At 50.4% G+C, this 20,766-nt stretch overlaps 1 protein-coding gene across 6 annotated transcripts in view; it reads left to right on the top strand.

Moving 5' to 3' along the window:
- PUM1 (pumilio RNA binding family member 1) overlaps nucleotides 1–20,766 on the top strand; it is an 82,072-nt gene that overhangs the window by 7,005 nt on the left and 54,301 nt on the right. For all 6 annotated transcript variants that reach the window (XM_064398697.1, XM_064398694.1, XM_064398696.1 and 3 more), the window contains exon 3: nucleotides 13,027–13,095. In XM_064398697.1, coding sequence (XP_064254767.1) covers nucleotides 13,027–13,095 — 69 coding nt within the window. The remainder of the gene's footprint in view (nucleotides 1–13,026; nucleotides 13,096–20,766) is intronic.

The raw sequence follows: 20,766 nt of genomic DNA, 5'->3' as shown, positions 1-20,766 counted from the left end.
AGCAGAATGCAGGATATGTGTAATCCTAGCACTGCCATTCTTCTTGACTTCTTGGCCACCTCCACATCTGCTGCTTAAATTATAAATTCCTTGGAGCAAGGACTAATCGTATGCATGCAAAATGATTTAATTCAGTTTGGGTTTAGCTAGGGTAGAATTGAATTTGGCTTGCAAGAACAGAAGTGGAAGGAAGTGCTGGGACATGCAGGGAGGTAGGGAATCATTATGGATGTCTCCTGACTCTGTTTCTTATGGATGCACTTTTTTTACTGTACTTTTAATTTTAGACTTTCAGAGATGGTTCAGTGAGGGCCCAGCCTTGAAGACTGGTTAGGAAACTCAGTAGCTAAAAGATAATGGGAAGTCAGAAAAAAAATAATTATCAGCTAATATAGGTTAATGTCTGCCTAGAGCTTGGGAGGTCGTAATTAAAGGTAGAAAGATTTTAATTGTTGAATCCCAGATTCCTTTTGTTGCGTGTGTAGACAGACGTGTGTCTGTTGGTGATAACACTGCAGTGGCTTTTACCAAGTGATGACATTTCATGGTGGTATTAAACATCCAGGAGTGCTGTGAGTCACAACTGAGCTGCAGTATCCTGATTTTCCATGGGTTTCATTGTGCTGTTCCTCCTGGTCACTTTCCCTCCTGGCAGCTCTGGGAATTGGGCTGAGAGTGGCTTTAGCAGGGATGGCTTAAGCAAAAGTTTCTCCCAAGGAAGGGGAGAGAGAAGCTCCTTCCTGGTGGCGTCTTCTCCTTGTGAGCAGCAGGAAAATGCTGTGTCTGTGTTTTGCTTAGAAACTTTCATTTCCTGTTGCATTTTCCCCGTCTTCTCACGAAGGTGTGTTTGGGGCCAGGTTTTTATATAAAATGAAGCAATTAAATATGCCCCTGTCATTTCACAAATTTAGGTGTCAAAGCCTCACCATCCATACAAAAAAACTTGTGTTGCAAGATTTTCTTTGTCCCTGCAGACACTGAAGATGCTGGAATCAGACTTTTGCTTTCCTAATGTGGTCTCTCAGATCTCCTGAGCAAAATCCCAGCTGTTTGCAGCTCCAAATCCTTAATCACCAAACTTCCATGGAAGACACCAAACTTGAAATTTTTCTCTTTTTATTCATAAAAAGCAGCAGGATGAGGCTGAGGTTCAGGGTCCCCAGTAATTTTAACGTTGGAGTGAGCAGGTTTAGGCTGTCTGATGCCTGTTGGTGTTGGGCAGAGCGTTCCCCTGGCTGCAGGAGAGTGTTTGTGTGCTGTTTATCCTGCAGAAACCACGGCCAGGGATCAGGACATCGTGGAGGGAGGGCACAGGATGGCTCCAGGTGAGGAATGACCTGGGTTGGGTCTGCCTTGGTTATGAAAGGTTGCACAGATCTCCTCACAAACCCAAACAGCCTCTGCTGCTCCTGGGGGCGGTGAAAAGACACTCGGGATATTCAGCTGAGACAAGTTATCAACACTGAGCAGGTTTTTAGGAAAATTGGCTGGGTTTTCTTGGCTGGGGTCTCCTGTGGCTCGTGCGTGTGTGTGCTTGAACTGGAGTGAAGGGAGAGTTCTGTGGTGGTGTCCCTCTGGAACTGCAGTCACTGGATTTGCTTAGACTGTCGGAATTGCACTCGGTGGTGTGGGAGTTGCTTGGTAGAAGCAAATGATTTGAGGCATTTGCTTTCTCTCAGAGCATGTTTAATTAATAATTGGAGACAATAGAACTCTGCAGGGATGGTCTTGTTGAATGTGGGGAATTTTTCACATGGAGTTGGTGAAGAATAGTCAGCACAACAGGGCTGGGACTGGGGTTTCTGCTCAGTTTTGCCTTTTGGCAGTGTGACCAAGTGAGAGTGGGATTCAGGCGAAGGCAGGAGGTAATTCTGGCAGCTGCCCTCGTGGGGCACAGCTCCTCCAGCCAGGCTCCTTCTGCCCTGGGAGCAGCTGGATCTGAGCACGTTTGACAATGCTGGGTGCTGCTGGCAGGCACTGTGGCCACAGCCTGAAAATTGTGGCAAGAGCCTCTAAAAGGTCCTGGAAGCAAAGGCAGCCCTGGTGTTTGTTCTTCCAAAGGGAAATCCTGGCTAAGTGATGCTTAACTCCTTAGGACAGAGATTTTGCCCCATCCCTGGAAGTATCCAAGGCTAGGTTGGAGCAGCCTGGAGCAGTGGAAGGTGTCCCTGCCCATGGCAGGGGTGGAATGAGCTGGGATTTGGGGTCTCTTCCAACCCAAACCATTCAATGATTTCTGATGTGCCTGTGGATATGTGCTCCAAATAATTGAATGTATTGTCTGTGCTGGGGATGAAGGCATGGAGTGAGTCCCTTGCCACACAAACCATGTGACAGCACCTGTGGCTCAGCTCTGGAAGGTGGTTTCTGACCTCTGTTTGATTAAACCTGTTGAGTTTTCATGGGAACTTCCTTGTGTCCCAGTGAACTGCTCAGGGCTTTCCTTTCCCTGGCAGTGAAAAGGCTCTGCTAATTTGATACCCAGGTAATTTGAAACATAATTCCTTGCTGAAATGAAATGTCTGGTTTGACTGATCTGTTTCACAGAGATTTCTCCGTAGTGGAGGGGTAGCTTGGGAGGGGAACTGGAACATTTAATTTGGTTTTCTACTTTGTGTTACTCCTTGAAAATTTCTCCTGAGGCAGAAGGAGGACGAGTAGATTGGCTTAGTTGGATATTTCAGGTTGGAAAATCCTTGTGATATGCAGGGGAGAGAAAACACTCTGAAGCATTCAGAAAGATACTCTGAGACTCTGTTTCCTCCAAATCCATGGATTTTACTGTTCCTGATGGGCAGGCTGCAGATAATCTGCAAGATTGTCCACTCTGCAAGATTGTCCAGTTGGGCTTGCCCAAGTGACCTGGTGCTGGGATTTCTCTGGTTGTTGCTGTTCTGCTCTGCTTCCTTGTCATGCTGCTCACTCAGGAAGAGCAAAAACACTTTCACATTACTGAATTTACAAATTCAGTGCTTCCAGAAGACTTCAGGTAATTTGGTGGATATCTTGTATGAGTGTGCTTTGAAAAGAGGTTTATTACAGAACTTGTCCTGCTTGTTTTCTCCTCCCCTCTTCCCAACTTGGCTCTCCCCTTAGCAGCTCATTTGTGGTTTGCAGAGTTGCTGTGACCTCCCTGTGCTTCTGCAGAGCAGGTTGTGATCCTGGGAGCATTTTTGTAAATGGGTGAAGCTTTACAGTGCATCTGAGTCCCACAATCCCTCCCCAGCCAGTCCAATCCATCCCCAGTTGCCTGTTCCTCCTGAACTGCCACAAATTCCAGCTGCTGATCAGAAATCTCGATGAAGAGCTGTTGCAGAGCACTGGAGTAAAGAGCTGTTGCTGAGCATTGTCTCTGGCCTGCCTGGCTCAGAGAACTCTCTCTTAGGTGTATCAGGGATGATTTCCAGGCTGTTTTCCCCGAGTGCTGATGTCAGGCTGAACAAATGCTCCTTTGTGCTGCTGCCATGTGATGCTGCTCCCTCCCGGCAAGGAGCTGCTCTCAGCTCTCCTGTTACTCCTGCGTTTGTTAGGGATAACTTCTGTTCCAGGACAGTTGTTTTTATTGAGAACATCTGTCTTTGGTTCTTGCCCTGTTCAGACTTTCAGTGTGGGGTGAAACTCGACTGTTGGTAAACGCTCAGTGAGTCCCTGTCAGGGTGGTTTGAGGCCGCTCTCATCTGTTGTGGCAGAGGTGCCTTGGCAGTGCAATTAAACATTGCTGCATCCCCTCTCCACATCTTTTTCCCTCTGAATTTAAAACTGGGAAGGTCACAGTATGGCTGGGAGTAAAAGAAAAAGCCCCCCAAGGTCAGATCTTAGCATGGCCCCAAGCTCTTATGCAAACCCATGGATCCAGGCACACACCTGGGGTGCAGAAGATGGTTTTCCCGAGGTATTGCCAGCTCCAGCAGACAAAATTAAGGTTGTTTCTTCCCTAATCCAGTATTTTTGAATCCTGCACCCCAATATGTGCCTGAGACATGGCAGGGTAACCTAAATTCCACATTAATGAAGCGCTTCCCTGGGTGGATAAAATGGGAGGAAAAACATAATTAGCTAAGGAAGGAGAGCCCCTCTGCAAGGCTGCCTTTGCTGCAGTTATTTCTGTCCCCTGAATCATTAATCAGCCTGGCCCCATGCCAGGGAAGGCATTAGCCAATCTGCAATTTCAATGGCTTTTTGCTTCCAGTGCTAATGGTAGTAGCAATTCTAACCATGAATCCTTTACTACAAAAATAGTAGTTAAACCACCTAATCCTGTCTAATACTTGTGACTTCACATTCTTTCTTTACCCACTATTGTTATGGGAGAAGGCTAAAAATAGGGCAGTAATCAGTTGATGGAAGAAGGTATTTTAACCCTGGCTCTGGTTGTCAGTGCAAACCTGTTGTGGAGTGTGATGCTTTCCTTGCTGTCAGCTGGGGAATGCATTTCCCCTCTCCTGGATGCAGTAAATTGTCTGACTGCACTCAGATCTGGCATTTTTTTGAAATCACCTCCTCTGTGAGCTGTTCAAACTCAAGCAGCCTCCCCCAGCTGAAGGAGGATTTGTTTCCATCTGAAATTTGTAAACCTTTAGTTAATTTAAAGAGTTTTAACAATTGTGAGTATATAAATCAAAGTATTCAGCTGTAATTTTTGGTTTTCTCCTCTCCATTCTAAGGATTTTTCTTGGTTTTGATGATTTTTATTCTTCAGTTGTCTCAATTCTGGTGTTCCTGTAGTAATGTTGCCTTTTTTTGAGGGACGTTTTACTAGAGAAGTGTTTGCTTGGAGGTTGTGTTTTTTTTTTTTTTTTAATTGCAAATTGAGCAAGTCTTAAAATATAGAGGCCAAAATGGATGGAAATGTTGCATTCACACTTGAAGAATGTACAGGAGTTAAAAATAAATATCCAAGGAATAATCACACTCTGGAGGTGCTCTAGGTAAGCACCTGGCATGTACAAATAGGCAGAACTTGGAATCTCATCTTGTTTTCTCACAAACAGAGCAAATGCTGTTGGATCTTCCAGGTTGGAAAGTGGGAAGCCTGGGACAGTGGGAGGAGTCCCTGCCCATGGCAGGGCTGGAGTGAGATGGGCTTTAAGGTCCTTTCCACCCCAAATCAGTCTGGAATTCTGGGATCTTAGAGCTGAGAAATCAGGACATTTGTCTCTGCAGAGAAATATAATAATGATATCATTTCCCACATTCCTCTGCAGCAGTGGAGGAGCAAAACAAGAGAGATCCCTGAGCAGAACTGAAATCCTGGGAGGCTCCCCAGGCCCTCCAAGAGCTCAGCCAGCAGCAGGAGAGTCCTTCCCACGATCTGTGGTCCCAGCACCCATCCCTTGCCATGCCTTTGTTTGCCAGGGTGGCAAAGAGGAGCTCAGGCCAGAATTCCCTGTGGAAGTATCTGTGGGATTCCCTGGAGTTGGTTTGCAGGGCTGAGGGCAGCACTGGGCCCTGTAATTTGGTGCAGATCAAAGGAATATTGAAATGATCCATTTGCATGTTCCAGCTTCAGGAGTTCTGGCTTTGCAGGGCCCATCCTGGAGCTGATCCCTCCTGGCCAGGAGGGGAACTGGGGAGAACAAATGCTCCAGTGTGAGGGAGGGAAGGGATCCTGGCCTGAGGAAGGGCTGGGGAAGGGAATGGGGCCAGGTGAGGAGCAGGGGGTGGGAATGGGAACCTGGAGAGCTGGGGCTGGCAGAGGTTTGCTTTTGGTGGAGAATTGGCTAAGTAGAAACAGATTATTTAAACCCTCTTCAGTCACTGCTACCCCCATTAAATACAGGTATTTGATCTATTTAATGTTCAACATAAAAAAATAAAATAAAAAGTCATAAATCTGGTTTCACAGTGCACTTTTAGAGACAGTTTAGATCATCACTAGAATATTTCTTACCTCAAATATTTATTAGCAAATATTTTTTAGATTCTTTTTCTCCAGAGGAATTTCTAGTTAGTTTTCTGGGTTTTTTTCCTCTTGTATGCCAGATTGTTTTATTTCTTTGCTTAATTCCACTTGCCTTTTGCTTCCTGAGAAACATCTCTTGGATAAGGAGAAAGAAAAAGAATCCTTTGGGGTTGAGAGTGAAATTTAGCCTTGGATAGTTCGGCTGCCTGTCTGCCCAGGTGAATGTAAATTCTACACAAATGAGGATTCCTTAATATATAAAAAACTGGTGTACAATCCCCTGGGATACCTGAAATGTGATACAGCCCTGCACTTGGAATTTATATGTAAAGGTCATTTTAGCAACCATATTTGCTTAATATAAGGTGCAGTATTAACACAGACTGTTGGCATTAATATTTACCCAAAATTACAATTCACATGCTTTGCTGGTCGCTCTTGGGGCATGTAAAACCCCCCCTGGACTATTCTAGAATAAAAAATACAGTCCTGGAAATCTGCAAGGTAAATTCCCTGTTGTTTTCCTGCTAATTTGTTGGGGCTTCAGCTCAGTGTTTAGTAATCAGAAGGACAGTTTGGGGCCCTGGCTGCTGTTAATTGACCTGAGTGCAGAATCCCTTCTGACAAGTGCCATTCCCCGGGGCCTGGCTTTGCTGGGCTCCAATGAGCTGGAGTTTGCAGCACCAGCAGTGCCCTGGCTCCTGGCAGGAGCTGGGCTCAGGCTGCTGCAGGTTTGGGAATCCTGGCATCCTGTGATTTCATAGAATCTTGGCTGGCTTGGTTCTGAAGGGACCTTGAAGCTCAGCCCATCCCACCCCTGCCATGGCAGGGACAGCTCCCACTGTCCCAGGTGCTCCAGCCTGGCCTTGGGCACTGCCAGGGATCCAGGGGCAGCCACAGCTGCTCTGGCAATTCCAGCCCAGCCCCTCCCCACCCTGCCAGGGAACAATTCCCAATTCCCAAGATCCCATCCATGGCTGCCCTCTGGCAGTGGCAGCCATTGCCTGTGTCCTGTCCCTCCATCCTTGTCCCCAGTCCCTCTGCAGCTCTCCTGGAGCCCCTTCAGGCCCTGCCAGGGCTCTGAGCTCTCCCTGGAGCCTTCTCCTCTCCAGGGGAGCACCCCCAGCTCTCCCAGCCCGGCTCCAGAGGGGCTCCAGCCCTGGAAGATCTTTGTGACCCCTTTGATGTGTTGCAGTTTTTTACCCCAGGGGACACCAGAGCCTGGTTTGGGGTGCAGTGTTGGAGCTGGGGCAGGAGGGGCTCGGTCCCAGTCCAGGTGTGTGGGTTGTTCCTCCACTCTCACTCTCCAGGCTGATCCAGACCCGTGGATCATTGGTGATGTCTGTGATGAGCATCGGAGTCTTTGCTCTTCTGCACGAGATAACTTGGAAAACTTAAATCTGTGATGGGGTGTGTTCAGGGGGCTTGGATACAGGGAAAAGTGTCTGCCTGGGTTGGTGGGTGAGCAGCAGGTCCCAGCACACAGAACATCCCCACCTAGCTGCTGGAATTGAGCTTTGTCTCTGTCTGGTACAGCTCCATCCGTTCAGAAGTGTTCCAGACGCGGACAGGGGCTGGCGTCTGGGTAGCTTTGGGACAAGGAGAGCATTTGCTTCCGAGTTGTTGTCACTGAGTTTTGCGATGCTGAGGCTGTCTAATCTTATTTAAAAGGCAAGAAAGTGCAGTTGTCCTGTGTGAGGTGGCTGCCTGACATGCATGAGCTGCTCGGGGGGCTGGAATGATTCAGAGCTGCTGAGAGGCTGCTCTGCAGTTCCTGAGGTGTCAAGTGACCATTGACCACGGGAGAAATGGGTTTGAGCTGTTGCAGGCTGTGGTACAGGAGAGCTGAAAGCATTCCATGCTTTTTGTCCTCCTGGAGTAGGATTGGGTGTCTGTGGTGTCTGGAGTTGTGAAAGGCCCCTGGAGCACCGGTGCAAGGCCAAGGAGGTTGAGAGGATCAGTAGGGTGAAATGCAGGGTCCTGCCTGTGGGTCATCACAACCCCCAGCAGCTCCAGGCTGGGCAGAGGTTGGAAAGCTGGGAAAGGCCCTGGGGGTGCTGGTGACAGTGTGAGCATGGACCCAGCTGTGCCCAGGTGTGCCAGAGGCCGCTGCCACCTGGGCTGTGTCGGCAGCAGTGTGACCAGCAGGAGCAGGGCAGTGACTGTCCCTGTGCTGCCACTGCTGGGGCACCTCATGACAGGAGGGACACTGAGGGGCTGGAGAGTGTCCAGGGAAGGGAACGGAGCTGGGAAGGGGCTGGAGCTCCAGGAGAGGCTGAGGGAGCTGGGAAGGGGCTCAGCCTGGAGAAAAGGAGGCTCAGGGGGGCCCTTGTGGCTCTGCACAGCTCCTGCCAGGAGGGGACAGCCGGGGGGTCGGGCTGTGCTCCAGGGAACAGGGACAGGAGCAGAGGGAACGGCCTCAGGCTGGGCCAGGGCAGGCTCAGGGTGGGCACAGCAGGAATTTCCCCATGGAAAGGGTGCTCAGGCCTTGGCAGGGGCTGCCCAGGGAGGGTTGGAGTGCCCATCCCTGGAGGTGCCCAAGGAAGGACTCGGATGGTGGCACTGAGTGCTCTGGTCTAGGGACAAGGTGGGGATGGAGCACAGCTTGGACTCAATGGTCTCAGAGATCTTTTCCAGCCTCAGGGATCTGGGAGAATGAATGAGGTTTGAAGGTGTGACAGAGAGGAATGTGCAGTGAGGAATCCAGCTGTGCCTCAGGGATGTGAGTGAGAAATGCAGCTGTGTCTGTTGGATGTGCACTGGGAATGCAGCTGTGTCTGTTGGATGTGCACTGGGAATGCAGCTGTGTCTGTTGGATGTGCACTGGGAATGCAGCTGTGTCTGTTGGATGTGCACTGGGAATGCAGCTGTGTCTGTTGGATGTGCACTGGGAATGCAGCTGTGTCTGTTCGATGTGCACTGGGAATCCAGCTGTGTCTTGCTTTTCCCCATGTTTTTCAGCAGAGATGTGGAAACTGGTGCAGAGCAGGGGCTGAATTCCCCCAGCCTTGGGAGGTGCAGTGATCCCGTGGTTTTGCTCCAGTTTCTCAGCATGGCTGGTGGCAATTCCCACTTTGGGATGTGTGCTCCCACCGGGCAGGCAGGGGATGGTTTCTGAGGCAGTGGAGTGGCCAGAGCTGGAGTGTGTTACAGTGACACACATTCCTGTATTAGTGTGTAGAAATCGTTCTTCTTGCATGAGATTTACATAATTCCTGAATGCATCCACACGTTCAGTGACGAGGGGAGGAATATTCTTGTGCAATGAACTCATTCTGGAGTGTGGTGCTCATGTCCAGAACCTTCATTTTGTGCACTGGGGTTCCATGGTGTGTGTGAGCAGGAGGGAGGAGTTCTCTCCTCCTCGGGAAGGCAGCAGCTGGCTCCTGGGAGGATGTGCACTCTGCATCCCTTCCCAGAGGCACAGCCTGCCTGGAGCAGGGGCAGCCTGGGGTGCTGCTGGCTGAGAGCAGCAGGAGTCGGGTTTGCTTGGATCGCTTCCCAAGGGATTGGGACTCCAGCTGCCCTCTCCTTGTGAGATTCCTGAAGATTGTGGAGCTCACCTCTCCCTCCCAGGATGTCACATCAGCTCCAGGTGTCAGGGCATCTCTCCCTCATGCAGCCGATTGATCCTGGCGTTGTCTTCTGGATTTCTTTCAAATCTCTGCTTCAGTGGTGAGCCACATTTTCTGGTAATCAAATCCAATCGGCATCAGTGCTCATCTGGGGAGAACTTGTCTCTGTGGACCTCCTTGTTTCTTGTGTTTACACCACCCTGGCTCTGCTCTGTGCTCTGCAGAGCTCTGGGATCAGTCACAAGAACAGATCCTAATGAGATGGAAGATCAGCCTTTTTGTTTAAAGGGCATTCCAGAGGAATCCCTCACTTCTGGAATGCAGAGGTGTTGGAAGTCATGGCTTTGGCTTTGTGTTCTGTTGTTTCAGACACGACCTTCTTTGTGGAAGGAAAATGAAGGAGCCCTGTGATATTTGTGTGCAATGAGGTGAAAATGTATTGCTGTTTAACATTATAGCTGCTGAGAAATGGGAAAAGGATCTTCTGGGTGCAGTCTTTGAAAATCAAATAAATAGATCCAATGATCAATGAAGGTAAAGAAACTGTGTGACTGAGGGAAAGAGCTGGAGAATTGCTGTTTATGGACACTTTGAGCTCAGAGTGGCCAAAATCAGGCACAAAGACCCAGTTTAGAAAATGCTTTTATCCATATTTGTTAGGATTCTTGAAAGAGCGATGATAAGGGATGTGAAATATCTGTCAATGAATAATTTCATTTCCTCACATCTGGTAGCTGATAGAGAAGGCAGTTTTTATTTTCTGCTTTTCATCATGTCTGGGGTAAGGGATACTGGGGAAGGGGATGGGGACAGCCTCTTTCTCCTGTGCCATTGTCCTGTTGGAGTGAGTCTAGGAGCCACCGAGTCATCTCCAGGGCTGGAGCACCTCTGCTGAGAGAATTGGGATTGCTCAGCCTGGAAAAGAGAAGGCTTGGAGTGGTCTCATTGTGGCCTTCCAGGAGTGCCTGCAGGGAGAAATGGAGAAGGGTCTCTTGACATGAGCCTGGGGTGATGGGAGATGGCTTCAGACTGGCAGAGAATGGGTTTAAATTGGGTGTGTGGGAGCAGTTATTCCCTGGCAGGGTGGCCAGGGGCTGGGCTGGAATTGCCAGAGCAGGTGTGGCTGCTCCTGGAAGTGTCCAAAGCCAGGCTGGGCAGGGCTTGGAGCAACCTGGGACACCATGGAGGTGTCCCTGCCATGGCAGGGGTGGCACCGGAGGAGCTTTAATGTCCCTTCCTACCCAAACCGTTCCATGATTCCATTTTGACCAAATCAAGTAAAAATACCACTTAATATCCTTTTGGATTTTGCTGGAAGTGTAGTGATTGGATCTTTGTAGCAGCTTTATTTTGAGGTTCCCACAGCTCAGCACCCACCCCTGGGAGATGGTTTGTTTTGGGGAAGCTGCTGGACACACTCTGAGCAGCCTTTGCAGTGGCTTCTGTGGTTTGCTGGGACATCTCTTCAGCAGCTGTGAGTTCACATCACCTTTTGAATCTGTGCAACTTCTCCGTTCCTCAGACGTCTGATGGAAATAATCATTTGCTCTCTGCCAGCTTTTGTGGTTTGGCACATCTGGAGGTTGCAGCACTTTCCATGAGTTCAGCTTGAAGTGCTCCATGGAAGAATTTGGTCCCAGTGACGTTCGTGTGGCACCAGGCAGCTGAGCTGTGTCAGCTGCAGAGCAGGGATGGAGCTGGCAGGGGGGAAAGTCCTTGGGGCTGCAGTTTTGGGAAGGGTTTCACTTGGTGTCAGTGGCCCATGTGACAGATGTCACTGCAAAAGGTGGCAAGGCTGAGGCAGAACTGAAAATAACTGAGATACAGTAACAGGAGGTTTTTAACCTGATTTTTAAACTGAGATTCTGAGTGAGTGACCCCTGAGAATTTGCAAATTATGTAAATATCTATTAAATAATTAACTAATATACCGCTAACCTTTTGCAAAGTATGACAGCCACAGAGTAGAAGAATTTAGACTGGAGGGGATTTCTAGAGGTTAGTGTGGTGCTTTCTTCTGTCCGATTCTTAGAGGAGATCTATAGAATATTGTCTTAGATGAGATCTATAGAATATTATCCTAGAATAGAAATAAAACATAATCCCAAGGTCTTGGTCCTGCTGGAAGTGGTGCTGCAGTATCAGAAGTCATGGTTAAGGTCAGTGATGGTGGTGTAACATTACAGTGCTGGTCACTGGTGGGCCATGAGCATCCAAACAGTTTTTGGGATTTTTTTGTTGTGTAGCTCACCCACCAGGTATTGCTGAGCTCCTTCCTCGGCCTGGCAGGGCTCTGAGCAGAGCCAGGACTAAACCCTGCTGTAAACCTGCAGCGTGCTACAAGGAGCCTGGATCAGTGTGGGCATTACTCATTTAAAAGTGCTTTATCAGCTCCTCCCTGCTGAGCACAGAGGTGCCTCAGCCCTGCTGGGCTGCAGGTATGTGTAAACACCGAGTAGGAGGGGAGTTTGTGCTGCTTGTGTGGGGTGTTTGTGGCTGCTGGGACACTGGAGCGGGGCAGGGGAGGACAGTCACCTGCTCCAGTCCCAGCACGTGGCTCAGCTGCTGGGCTTTGGCCTCGAGTCCAGAGTTGGGGTTTCTTTTTGAATTTGCTTCCTCCTGTGTGCTCAGCAGTTGAGATTTGGGAATGAGAAGCAGGAGAAGGGTTTTCCTGCAGTTTCAACATACCCAGTCCATGTCAGGTACTGATTCCTGCTCTGGGCCAGGGACAGCAGCAGGGCACGGCTGGAGCTGGGCCAGGGCAGCTCAGGCTGGAGATCAGGGCAAGGTTCTTCCCCCAGAGGCTGCTGGCACTGCCCAGGCTCCCCAGGGAATGGGCACGGCCCCGAGGCTGCCAGAGCTCCAGGGGTGCCCAGGGTGGGGTTGGTGGGGGTCCAGGAGCTGGATCAGTGATCCCTGTGGATATTCCAGCTCAGGCTGCCCAGGGTGGGATTTTTGGGGGCCTGGGCAGGGACAGGAGCTGGACTTGGATCCTTGTGGATCCGTTCTATGCTTCTGTCAATTTCTTCATACAATAGTTTCAAGTTTATGCTTTTTTTTTCTGCTCTAAATGACTCAGTTTTCATCAAATCAAAACATTGTTTTTTTCTGCTTCCTGTCTGTGTAAGCTGGATGTAAATTTGCCAGGTTTATACGGGAGATTTTCCTTGATTCCCACCTGAAATGATGCTGGCTCCTCATGCCTTGACTCCCTCACCTGAAGCCACTGTGAAATATGAGCAGAGACAGTTGTGTTAAGGCTTTGTGTGTCTTAAAAGTAATTGCTGGTTGTTCCTTTCCTGTGCATGCATAAATCTAACACACAGAAATAAATCTGTGTGTAATAATACATGTGTGTGTATAATAACGAAAGTATATGAATGTTGTAACTGCTGGGAGTGTTAAAGGTAAGTCATACTCTGGAGCTCCGTAACCTTGTTACAGGCTCTCAGTCTGGAGCAGAAAAATGGCTATAAACTGTGATTATAATAAAAATAGCAGCAAAGAAGAGCATTTCCTGATGGCCTTTTCTCCCCCATCTGTGAATAGGTGCGTTCCATGGATGAGCTGAATCACGATTTCCAGGCGCTGGCTCTGGAGGGACGGGCTATGGGAGAGGTAAGTGACAGGCCTGGAGAAAAAAAATGTGTATTTTGGGAGGGGGAAGAAATGAAATAGCAGCTTTTTGAGGCTGCTGGGATGATTGTGATGCTGAGGGTTCTTCGTTCTGTGTGTCTGTCTGTCTGTCTGTGTGTGTGTGTCTGTGTGTGTGTGGTTGATCCAACTCCAAACCTGCCAGGCCCCAAACCTGCCAGGCTGGAATCCATCTCAGAGGGAGGAACAGTTCAACTTCCACCTGTTGGCTCATCCAGCAGGAGAGAGTGGCTGCACAGCAACAGCTCAAAATCCGTCTGGGGACAGGTGTCCAACCCTCAGAGCAGGTTTATTTTGGGATTCACTGAGCTCAGACCTCGTTGGGCTGTGGGGCATTGTCTGCTGCTCTGTTTTCAGTCCTGGCCACCTTTTTTTGGCTCTTGCAGAAAGGCCAGGGCTGTGTTTAAGGTTTGGGGTAACTGGGCAGGGTGAGCCAGGGCTGCAGGAGGGATAAGAGCAGGGCACAGATAATGGGCCTGCAGCTGGCACTTCACAGAACCCCAGCCAGAGTTCATTTAATCTCTCACAGCAGCAAGGAGATGGCAGATTTAGGGGGGAAATGCCCACTGGTTTTCTTGGAAAAGAGAGAATTTATCTGTTTTTAGGGTGATCTGAAAGAATAGCTTGTTCCTGTAGGTTCCTGGAAGCTGGATGGAAAGGCTTCTTTGCCTTGCCTGTTTCCTTCTGCCTTTAGTGAGTCCCTTGTGGAAGGACAGAGGAGAAAATCATGTCTGGTAGGAGGATGTTCATGTGTGAGAGCTCAACTTGGTGCAAGTCTGATGCTCCTCTCAAGCTCAGACCAGTTTATTTCCTCCATGTTTAATCTGTCCTGTCACGCAGTGTGTGAGCTAGGTGTAAAAAATAAAAACCCCTGGAACCCTGAAGTTGCTGTTTGGGAGAAAAGAGCAAACCAGGACTGTGCTGGGTGGGATTCGTAGGGAGGTGCCCTCTCTCAGATCAAAGACTTCCTTCCTTCCCCTGTTTCTTCCTCCACCCCTGCTTTCCATCTCTGCCTTCCTTCTCCCCCTTCTTTCTCTCCCCCTATCCTTCCTTCTCTCCCCCTTCTGTGAAAAACCGTAATACAGGTTTGGATTTTGATTTGACTTGAGAGGAAAATCCATTTCTCCAGGTTGGATTAATTTACCCCAAGATATTGACTAAGAGGAGGTGAAAATGATTTCAAAGGAGCCAACCTGACATTAAAAACCTGCCTGAAGCTGCTGCACAGCAGCTGCTGTGCTCCATGTGCAGCTTGCCTGTGGAATGCTGGGGGTGGGAATGTTCTGAGGAGAAGAGTTTGTGACACCTCATTTGGGCAGGAGGTTCCTTCCCAGGGAGAGCCCGGGCTGGCTGAGAGCAGGTTCCCAGTGAGCACAGCACTCACTTTGCTTGTCAGGACACAGGGTCACGGAGCTGGAACGCCTGAAGGAATTCCTAAAAATGCTGAGTTCTCCCAGCTTTTGGTTTATTTAGGCATTTCTGAGAGGAGCAAGTTTGGATTTGTGTTTTGGAGCTTTGCCTCCCAGTGATGACTCATTTTTTTCCCCCTTCTTGTAACTGTGATGCAGAAAATTTTGGCAATGGCATCCTTTTGTCACTGGGCTTTTCCACATGCTGGAATGAGCAGGTTTTTCTGGGAAAGGTGACATCTCGCCCTTCTCTTTCAGCTAAAGCACTATTTCTTGTTTCTCTTGGTGTTTTTCTCCCTCAGTCTCACAGTTTCCATCCTCTATCCATTGAATATTCTCTGTATCTCTCCAAGGGTGATTTCAGGAGGTCCCACAGGATCTGTTTTGGCTTCAGGACCATGTTCCTCACCTGGGTTTTGTGCAGTTTAGATGCCTTAACAAGGCGCTGGTGGTTTCTACCCCTTCTGCTCCTGGAATGAGAAGGAAACTTGGGGAGAAAGTCAGAGAGTCTGAAATAAATGATAGTGAAATAAATTGATAGTGGATAAAGATGAGGAAGAGTGTTTCTGCATTTAATGTTAGATTCCTTTTATCTTCTAGTTTCCTTGCTCCTTGTTAAGCACCGTCGTAATTTCAGTGATGGAAGGAGATTGTGAAGTCATCAGAGCAGTTTTATAAAGGGCACTGTCAAACAGTTAAATCTCTTATCTAGCCTGCTCTCAAATTGTAGATAATGCTTGGAGATCAACAGATATCCTTATCTGGGAACATTAAGAATACTTTAAAAACCCCCACAGCCTTCTACTCTCTTGGGGCTGTTTCCATCCTCAGACTCCCAGCCTCATATTCCCGAATTTCCAGCAAGTGGAAGTGCAATATTTTTTCAATCAGGGAAATTAAAAGGAGTCCCAGAGCCCTGTTTTCTCCACTCTGAGCTGTGAAAGCTTTGTGCTGTTGGTAGTGACTGTGGTCAGTAATGCTGGAAGCAGCTCTGGGGCAGGGGATGTTGTCCCTCTGTTCCAGCACCTTGGCCAGGCTGTTCTCTGGGATGAAGGAACTCACCTTGGAGCTTTGTCTGGCAGGTCCATGTGGGATTTTGGTGCTCTGGCTCAACCCATCACATATGGCCCTTAAGGCCTTGACCCCACAGCTCTGACCCATATCTTTGGCTTAACACAAGCCCTGCAAGTTCCATTTCTCCCCCAGCCTCAGATGGGGAGCTGCATGTCTGCTTTTGCATGCTGAAATCCCTTGGATCTGTAGCTTTGCAGCAAGGAGTGTGGGTGCAGTGTCTCTGGGGATAGTGGCAGCACAGAGGGGCTGTGAGGTGCAGTTGGGTTTGTCCCCAACCCCTCACAGGCATTTGGGACCTTGGATTTGGAGTAGGTTGTGCAAAGTCTGTGTCTGGAGTCAGGAGCAGCTGGGTGAGGTGCTGGTGAAACTTAATCCCGAGGGTGGGAGGAGGATGGGGACACAGAGCCATGAGGCAACTGGAGGTGCTTAACTTCAGATCTGGGGGTAGCAGGGAATTGCAGCCTGCCCTGGAAGAGAAATGCTGGTAAGAAATTATTACGCATTTCCCTGAAAGTGTTTAATTATTGCTGGGCTGCTGCCCTTGCAGGGCAGTACTGGGATCACTGAGTGTGGGCAGTGAAAGTCCTGTAGCCCCTTGGGGTCATTGTAGGGGAACTCTGGGACATCAGAACCTGGAGAGGCAGGGACAGGGATAGGGGACAGCAGCCAGGGCATGGCTGGAGCTGGGCCAGGGCAGCTCAGGCTGGAGATCAGGGCAAGGTTCTTCCCCCAGAGGCTGCTGGCACTGCCCAGGCTCCCCAGGGAATGGGCACGGCCCCGAGGCTGCCAGAGCTGCAGGGATGCCCAGGGTGGGGTTGCTGGGGTCCAGGAGCTGGATCAGTGATCCCTGTGGATATTCCAGCTCAGGATATTCCATGATTGTGTGCCCATGTCCATGGTTAATGCCCCATTGGTGCAGCTGGGTGGGTTCTGGAGAAGCCCCTGCAGAGGGACTCAGTCCCAGTGGTTGTGACAGTGAGGCTGGACACTTCTGTACCTGGATTAAACAACCACAAACCAATCAAAAATGAAGGAAAAAACACACCAAACTAAACCCCTGTGCCTCTGCTTCCCATGCTACTGATGTGTTGTGTTCCCATAAATTTATGATTTATTGGCCCCATAAATTTATGATTCATTGGCAGCTGGGGAGTACTGGCAGTTGGGAATAATGTTTGGGTTGGGTTTTTCAGTTTCCCCAGCGCTGGCAGTGCTGAAGATGGGAGCAGTGGGACCAGGCTGGAGATGGGCTCAGTGGGGCCGGGGTGGAGATGGGCTCAGTGGGGCCGGGGTGGAGATGGGATCAGTAGAGCAAGGTTGGTGATGGTTCCACAGCAGCTCCCCTGGCACTTCAGGAAAGCTCAGGGCAGGGCTGGGAGCAGACTGAGCAGGAACACAGGAATGGTCAGACATTGCCAATCCTATCTCTCTTTCCTGTTCTCTCCCCAAACTGGGAGTGGTGTGAGTCCCAGAGCAGGCAGGGAATGCCTGTTCCTTGCAGGGCAGTGCCAGGGGAGTGCCGGGGCTGTCCTGGGGCAGTGCCAGGGCTATCCCAGGGCAGTGCAGGGCTCTCCCAGGGCTGTGCAGAGATGTTCCAGGCATGTGCAAGGCAGTGCAGACTGGCACTGCTGCTGGGTGCTGCCCTCCCTATGCAAGCTGGCTCTGCTGCCCATCCTGTGCAGGCTGGCACTGCTGCTGGGTGCTGCCCATCCTGTGCAGGCTGGCACTGCTGCCGGGTGCTGCCCTCCCTGTGCAGGCTGGCACTGCTGCCGGGTGCTGCCCTCCCTGTGCAGGCTGGCACTGCTGCCGGGTGCTGCCCTCCCTGTGCAGGCTGGCACTGCTGCTGGGTGCTGCCCTCCCTGTGCAGGCTGGCACTGCTGCTGGGTGCTGCCCTCCCTGTGCAAGCTGGCTCTGCTGCCCTCCCTGTGCAGGCTGGCACTGCTGCCGGGTGCTGCCCTCCCTGTGCAGGCTGGCACTGCTGCCGGGTGCTGCCCTCCCTGTGCAGGCTGGCACTGCTGCCGGGTGCTGCCCTCCCTGTGCAGGCTGGCACTGCTGCCGGGTTCTCCCCATCCTGTGCAGGCTGGCACTGCTGCCGGGTGCTGCCCATCCTGTGCAGGCTGGCACTGCTGCCGGGTTCTCCCCATCCTGTGCAGGCTGGCACTGCTGCCGGGTGCTGCCCATCCTGTGCAGGCTGGCACTGCTGCCGGGTGCTGCCCATCCTGTGCAGGCTGGCACTGCTGCCGGGTGCTGCCCTCCCTGTGCAGGCTGGCACTGCTGCCGGGTGCTGCCCATCCTGTGCAGGCTGGCACTGCTGCCGGGTGCTGCCCTCCCTGTGCAGGCTGGCACTGCTGCTGGGTGCTGCCCATCCTGTGCAGGCTGGCACTGCTGCCGGGTGCTGCCCTCCCTGTGCAGGCTGGCACTGCTGCCGGGTGCTGCCCTCCCTGCCCCGGGGGGAGGGCTGATAACATCTTGGGTACAAAGCGGGACCTGTAAACACCCATAAATACCTGCTCTGCCTTCCCTACCTGTTGCTGCAGACAACCCCAGTTCTGCACTGCACAGATGGCTGCTTTTATCTTAATATTTGCCTTGTCTGAGGGGGATCAGTTTTCTTAATTTGTCTAATTCATAATCCCATCTCAGTGGGATCTCTGTGCCCTGGCTGCTGGAAGAATTGCTTTTGTTGATGATGGGTAAGTCCTCCCCTCCTCCCTGCTCTGCCAAATTGAATATTGGCCTAACTCGTAAGTCCTTTGTAAGAGGGCTTAGCAGGATTATTTTCATACTGCATAGGGTCAACTTTAATAAAAACCAGGGAATGAATAAATGACTCTGGTTCTAAACCACTGCTTGTTCTTTTGAAATTTCCAACCTGCAGAACTGCATGAGAGTCACTTAAAATACCCTTTTTTTTTTTTCTTCCATTGCATCTGACAACTTTCCCTGAGGAAAAATTCATTGTCTTAGCAGCCTGTTGCATAATTGCAGGTGATTGCTGCTTGCTAATGCTCTGTGCTGGTTGGAGCAGCACTTGACAGATGAAATCCCCCTCCCCTGTTAGCATCTGTTAATATTGGCTTTGGGTTTCCCTGATATCTGCAGATAGCTCTGGAATCTCCTGTGAGGTAAACTTCTCTCTTCTGTTTGTTTCTGCTGATGGTGCAGAACTTCCAGTTGGAAACTTGGTGCTTCTGGTGGGGAAAGGTTAAACTGGAGGGAACAGGGCTGGGGTTCTTTGTGCAGGAGCAGGAGGTGTGCAGGAGACAGTGAGAATTAAAATGTTTTGTGAGCCTTGGATGTGATTCACTGGAAAATTCAGAAGGTGTTGGGGTGCAGTTGTGCGGGATTGTGCTGGTAAAGGTTTTGTTTTCCTTAGGAAAGGGGTAGAGGAGAGCAGGGCAGAGAGGGAAGGGCTGGATTAGCTGCAGCTCTCCCTCCAGCAGGCAGTGCTGCTGCAGCCCCAGGTGTGCTGGAGCTGCTGCAGGCGTGGGAGAACCCCAGAGTGCTGTGGGTGGGGAGGGCTCTCAAAGCCCACCCAGTTCCAGCCCAGGGACACCTCCCACTGTCCCAGGTGCTGCAGCCTGGCCTTGGGCACTGCCAGGGATCCAGGGGCAGCCACAGCTGCTCTGGCAATTCCAGCCCAGCCCCTCCCCACCCCACCAGGGAGGAATTTCTTCTCAAGTAGAAGTAAAGGATGAGAGGGGGTTGGCCTTGCAGGACAGGGCAGAGGCAGGAAAGAACAAGCAGAACAGTAATTTCCAACCATAGCAATTCCATGATTTTCTTTTCAAGGATACAGGAGTGGGATTTTTACAAGGCCTGGAGGGACAGGACCCAGGGAATGGCTGCCACTGCCAGAGGGCAGGGCTGGATGGGATCTTGGGAACTGGGAATTGTTCCCTGCAGGGTGGGGAGGGGCTGGGCTGGAATTGCCAGAGCAGCTGTGGCTGCCCCTGGATCCCTGGCAGTGCCCAAGGCCAGGCTGGACACTGGGGCTGGGAGCACCTGGGACAGTGGGAGGTGTCCCTGCCATGGCAGGGGTGGCACTGGGTGGGATTTAAGGTCCATTCCCACCCAAACCATTCTGGGATTCCATGTGGAGCTGTGGCTGCAGGACATAAAGAATTTGCAAGACACCTGAAGTGTGTTGATATCTATAAATACTGGAGAGCAGTGGCTTGGCTTTTCCCTCCTTCCCGGTGCAGATGGAGGACCACGTTCATCTGTGTTTGGGAATGATTGTTCCCCATGGGAGCCTCCTGCCCTTCCATTTGGGGTTATTTTGGGATGGCAGAAAAGGGAGCATGGGGCAAGGTCCCTGCTTTTATCCTCGAGCAGCCCACACCGTGTTGAGGGTATGAGGAGAAATCCTGTCTGAAATCACTGCAGACTGATTGGTTTTGTAAACAAAGAGCTCTTTGTTGAGTTGGGGAGGAAATGGAGAGCACAACTTTGTGATTGTGCTTTAAACCAGCACCCCAGAGCTGTGAAATCAGTTCTTGCTGCTTCCTCTGCATCCAGCCACTGATTTACTCCTCAAGTGCAGCCTTGGATTTGCACTTCTGCTGCTGGAGTTATCAGCAGGAGTTGATACCAGTCTGGATATTGAATTTGATATCAATCAGGGCATTGAATTTGATATCAAATAGAGATATTGAAGTGGTTATCAGGATATTTAATTTGCTGTCAGTCAGGGTATTGAAACAGATACCAGTCAGGATTTATCACCACTCCTGATCCAGAGGGGAGATCCCCAGAACTGATGATTCTTGTTTCTTCCATGGTAATTTCAGGTAATTTCAGATTCTTTTCATCTTCAGTACCTTGAGTTTTATCCCAGCTTGAGGCAAGGCTCATTTCATGGTTAATTTGCTGTGAATCTGCTGCTGGGAATTCCATCCACCCCATCCAGAGGATTTACTGGGATATTGTCCCCATGCCACCTCAGGGCCTGGAATTCCCAGTGTGGAGCTGATCCCTGGTGAAGCTGTTCCCAAAACCCCCCAAAGAATGGGAGGAAGGATTCAGGAGAGGGATTTTTACAAGGCCTGGAGGGACAGGACCCAGGGAATGGCTGCCACTGCCAGAGGGCAGCCATGGATGGGATCTTGGGAATTGGGAATTGTCCCTGGCAGGGTGGGGAGGGGCTGGG

Source organism: Passer domesticus, chromosome 24 (genome assembly GCF_036417665.1).
Source record: "Passer domesticus isolate bPasDom1 chromosome 24, bPasDom1.hap1, whole genome shotgun sequence".
NCBI lineage: Eukaryota > Metazoa > Chordata > Aves > Passeriformes > Passeridae > Passer > Passer domesticus.
Note: the sequence above shows the minus strand (reverse complement) of the source record. Positions and strands in the feature narration are given on the sequence as shown.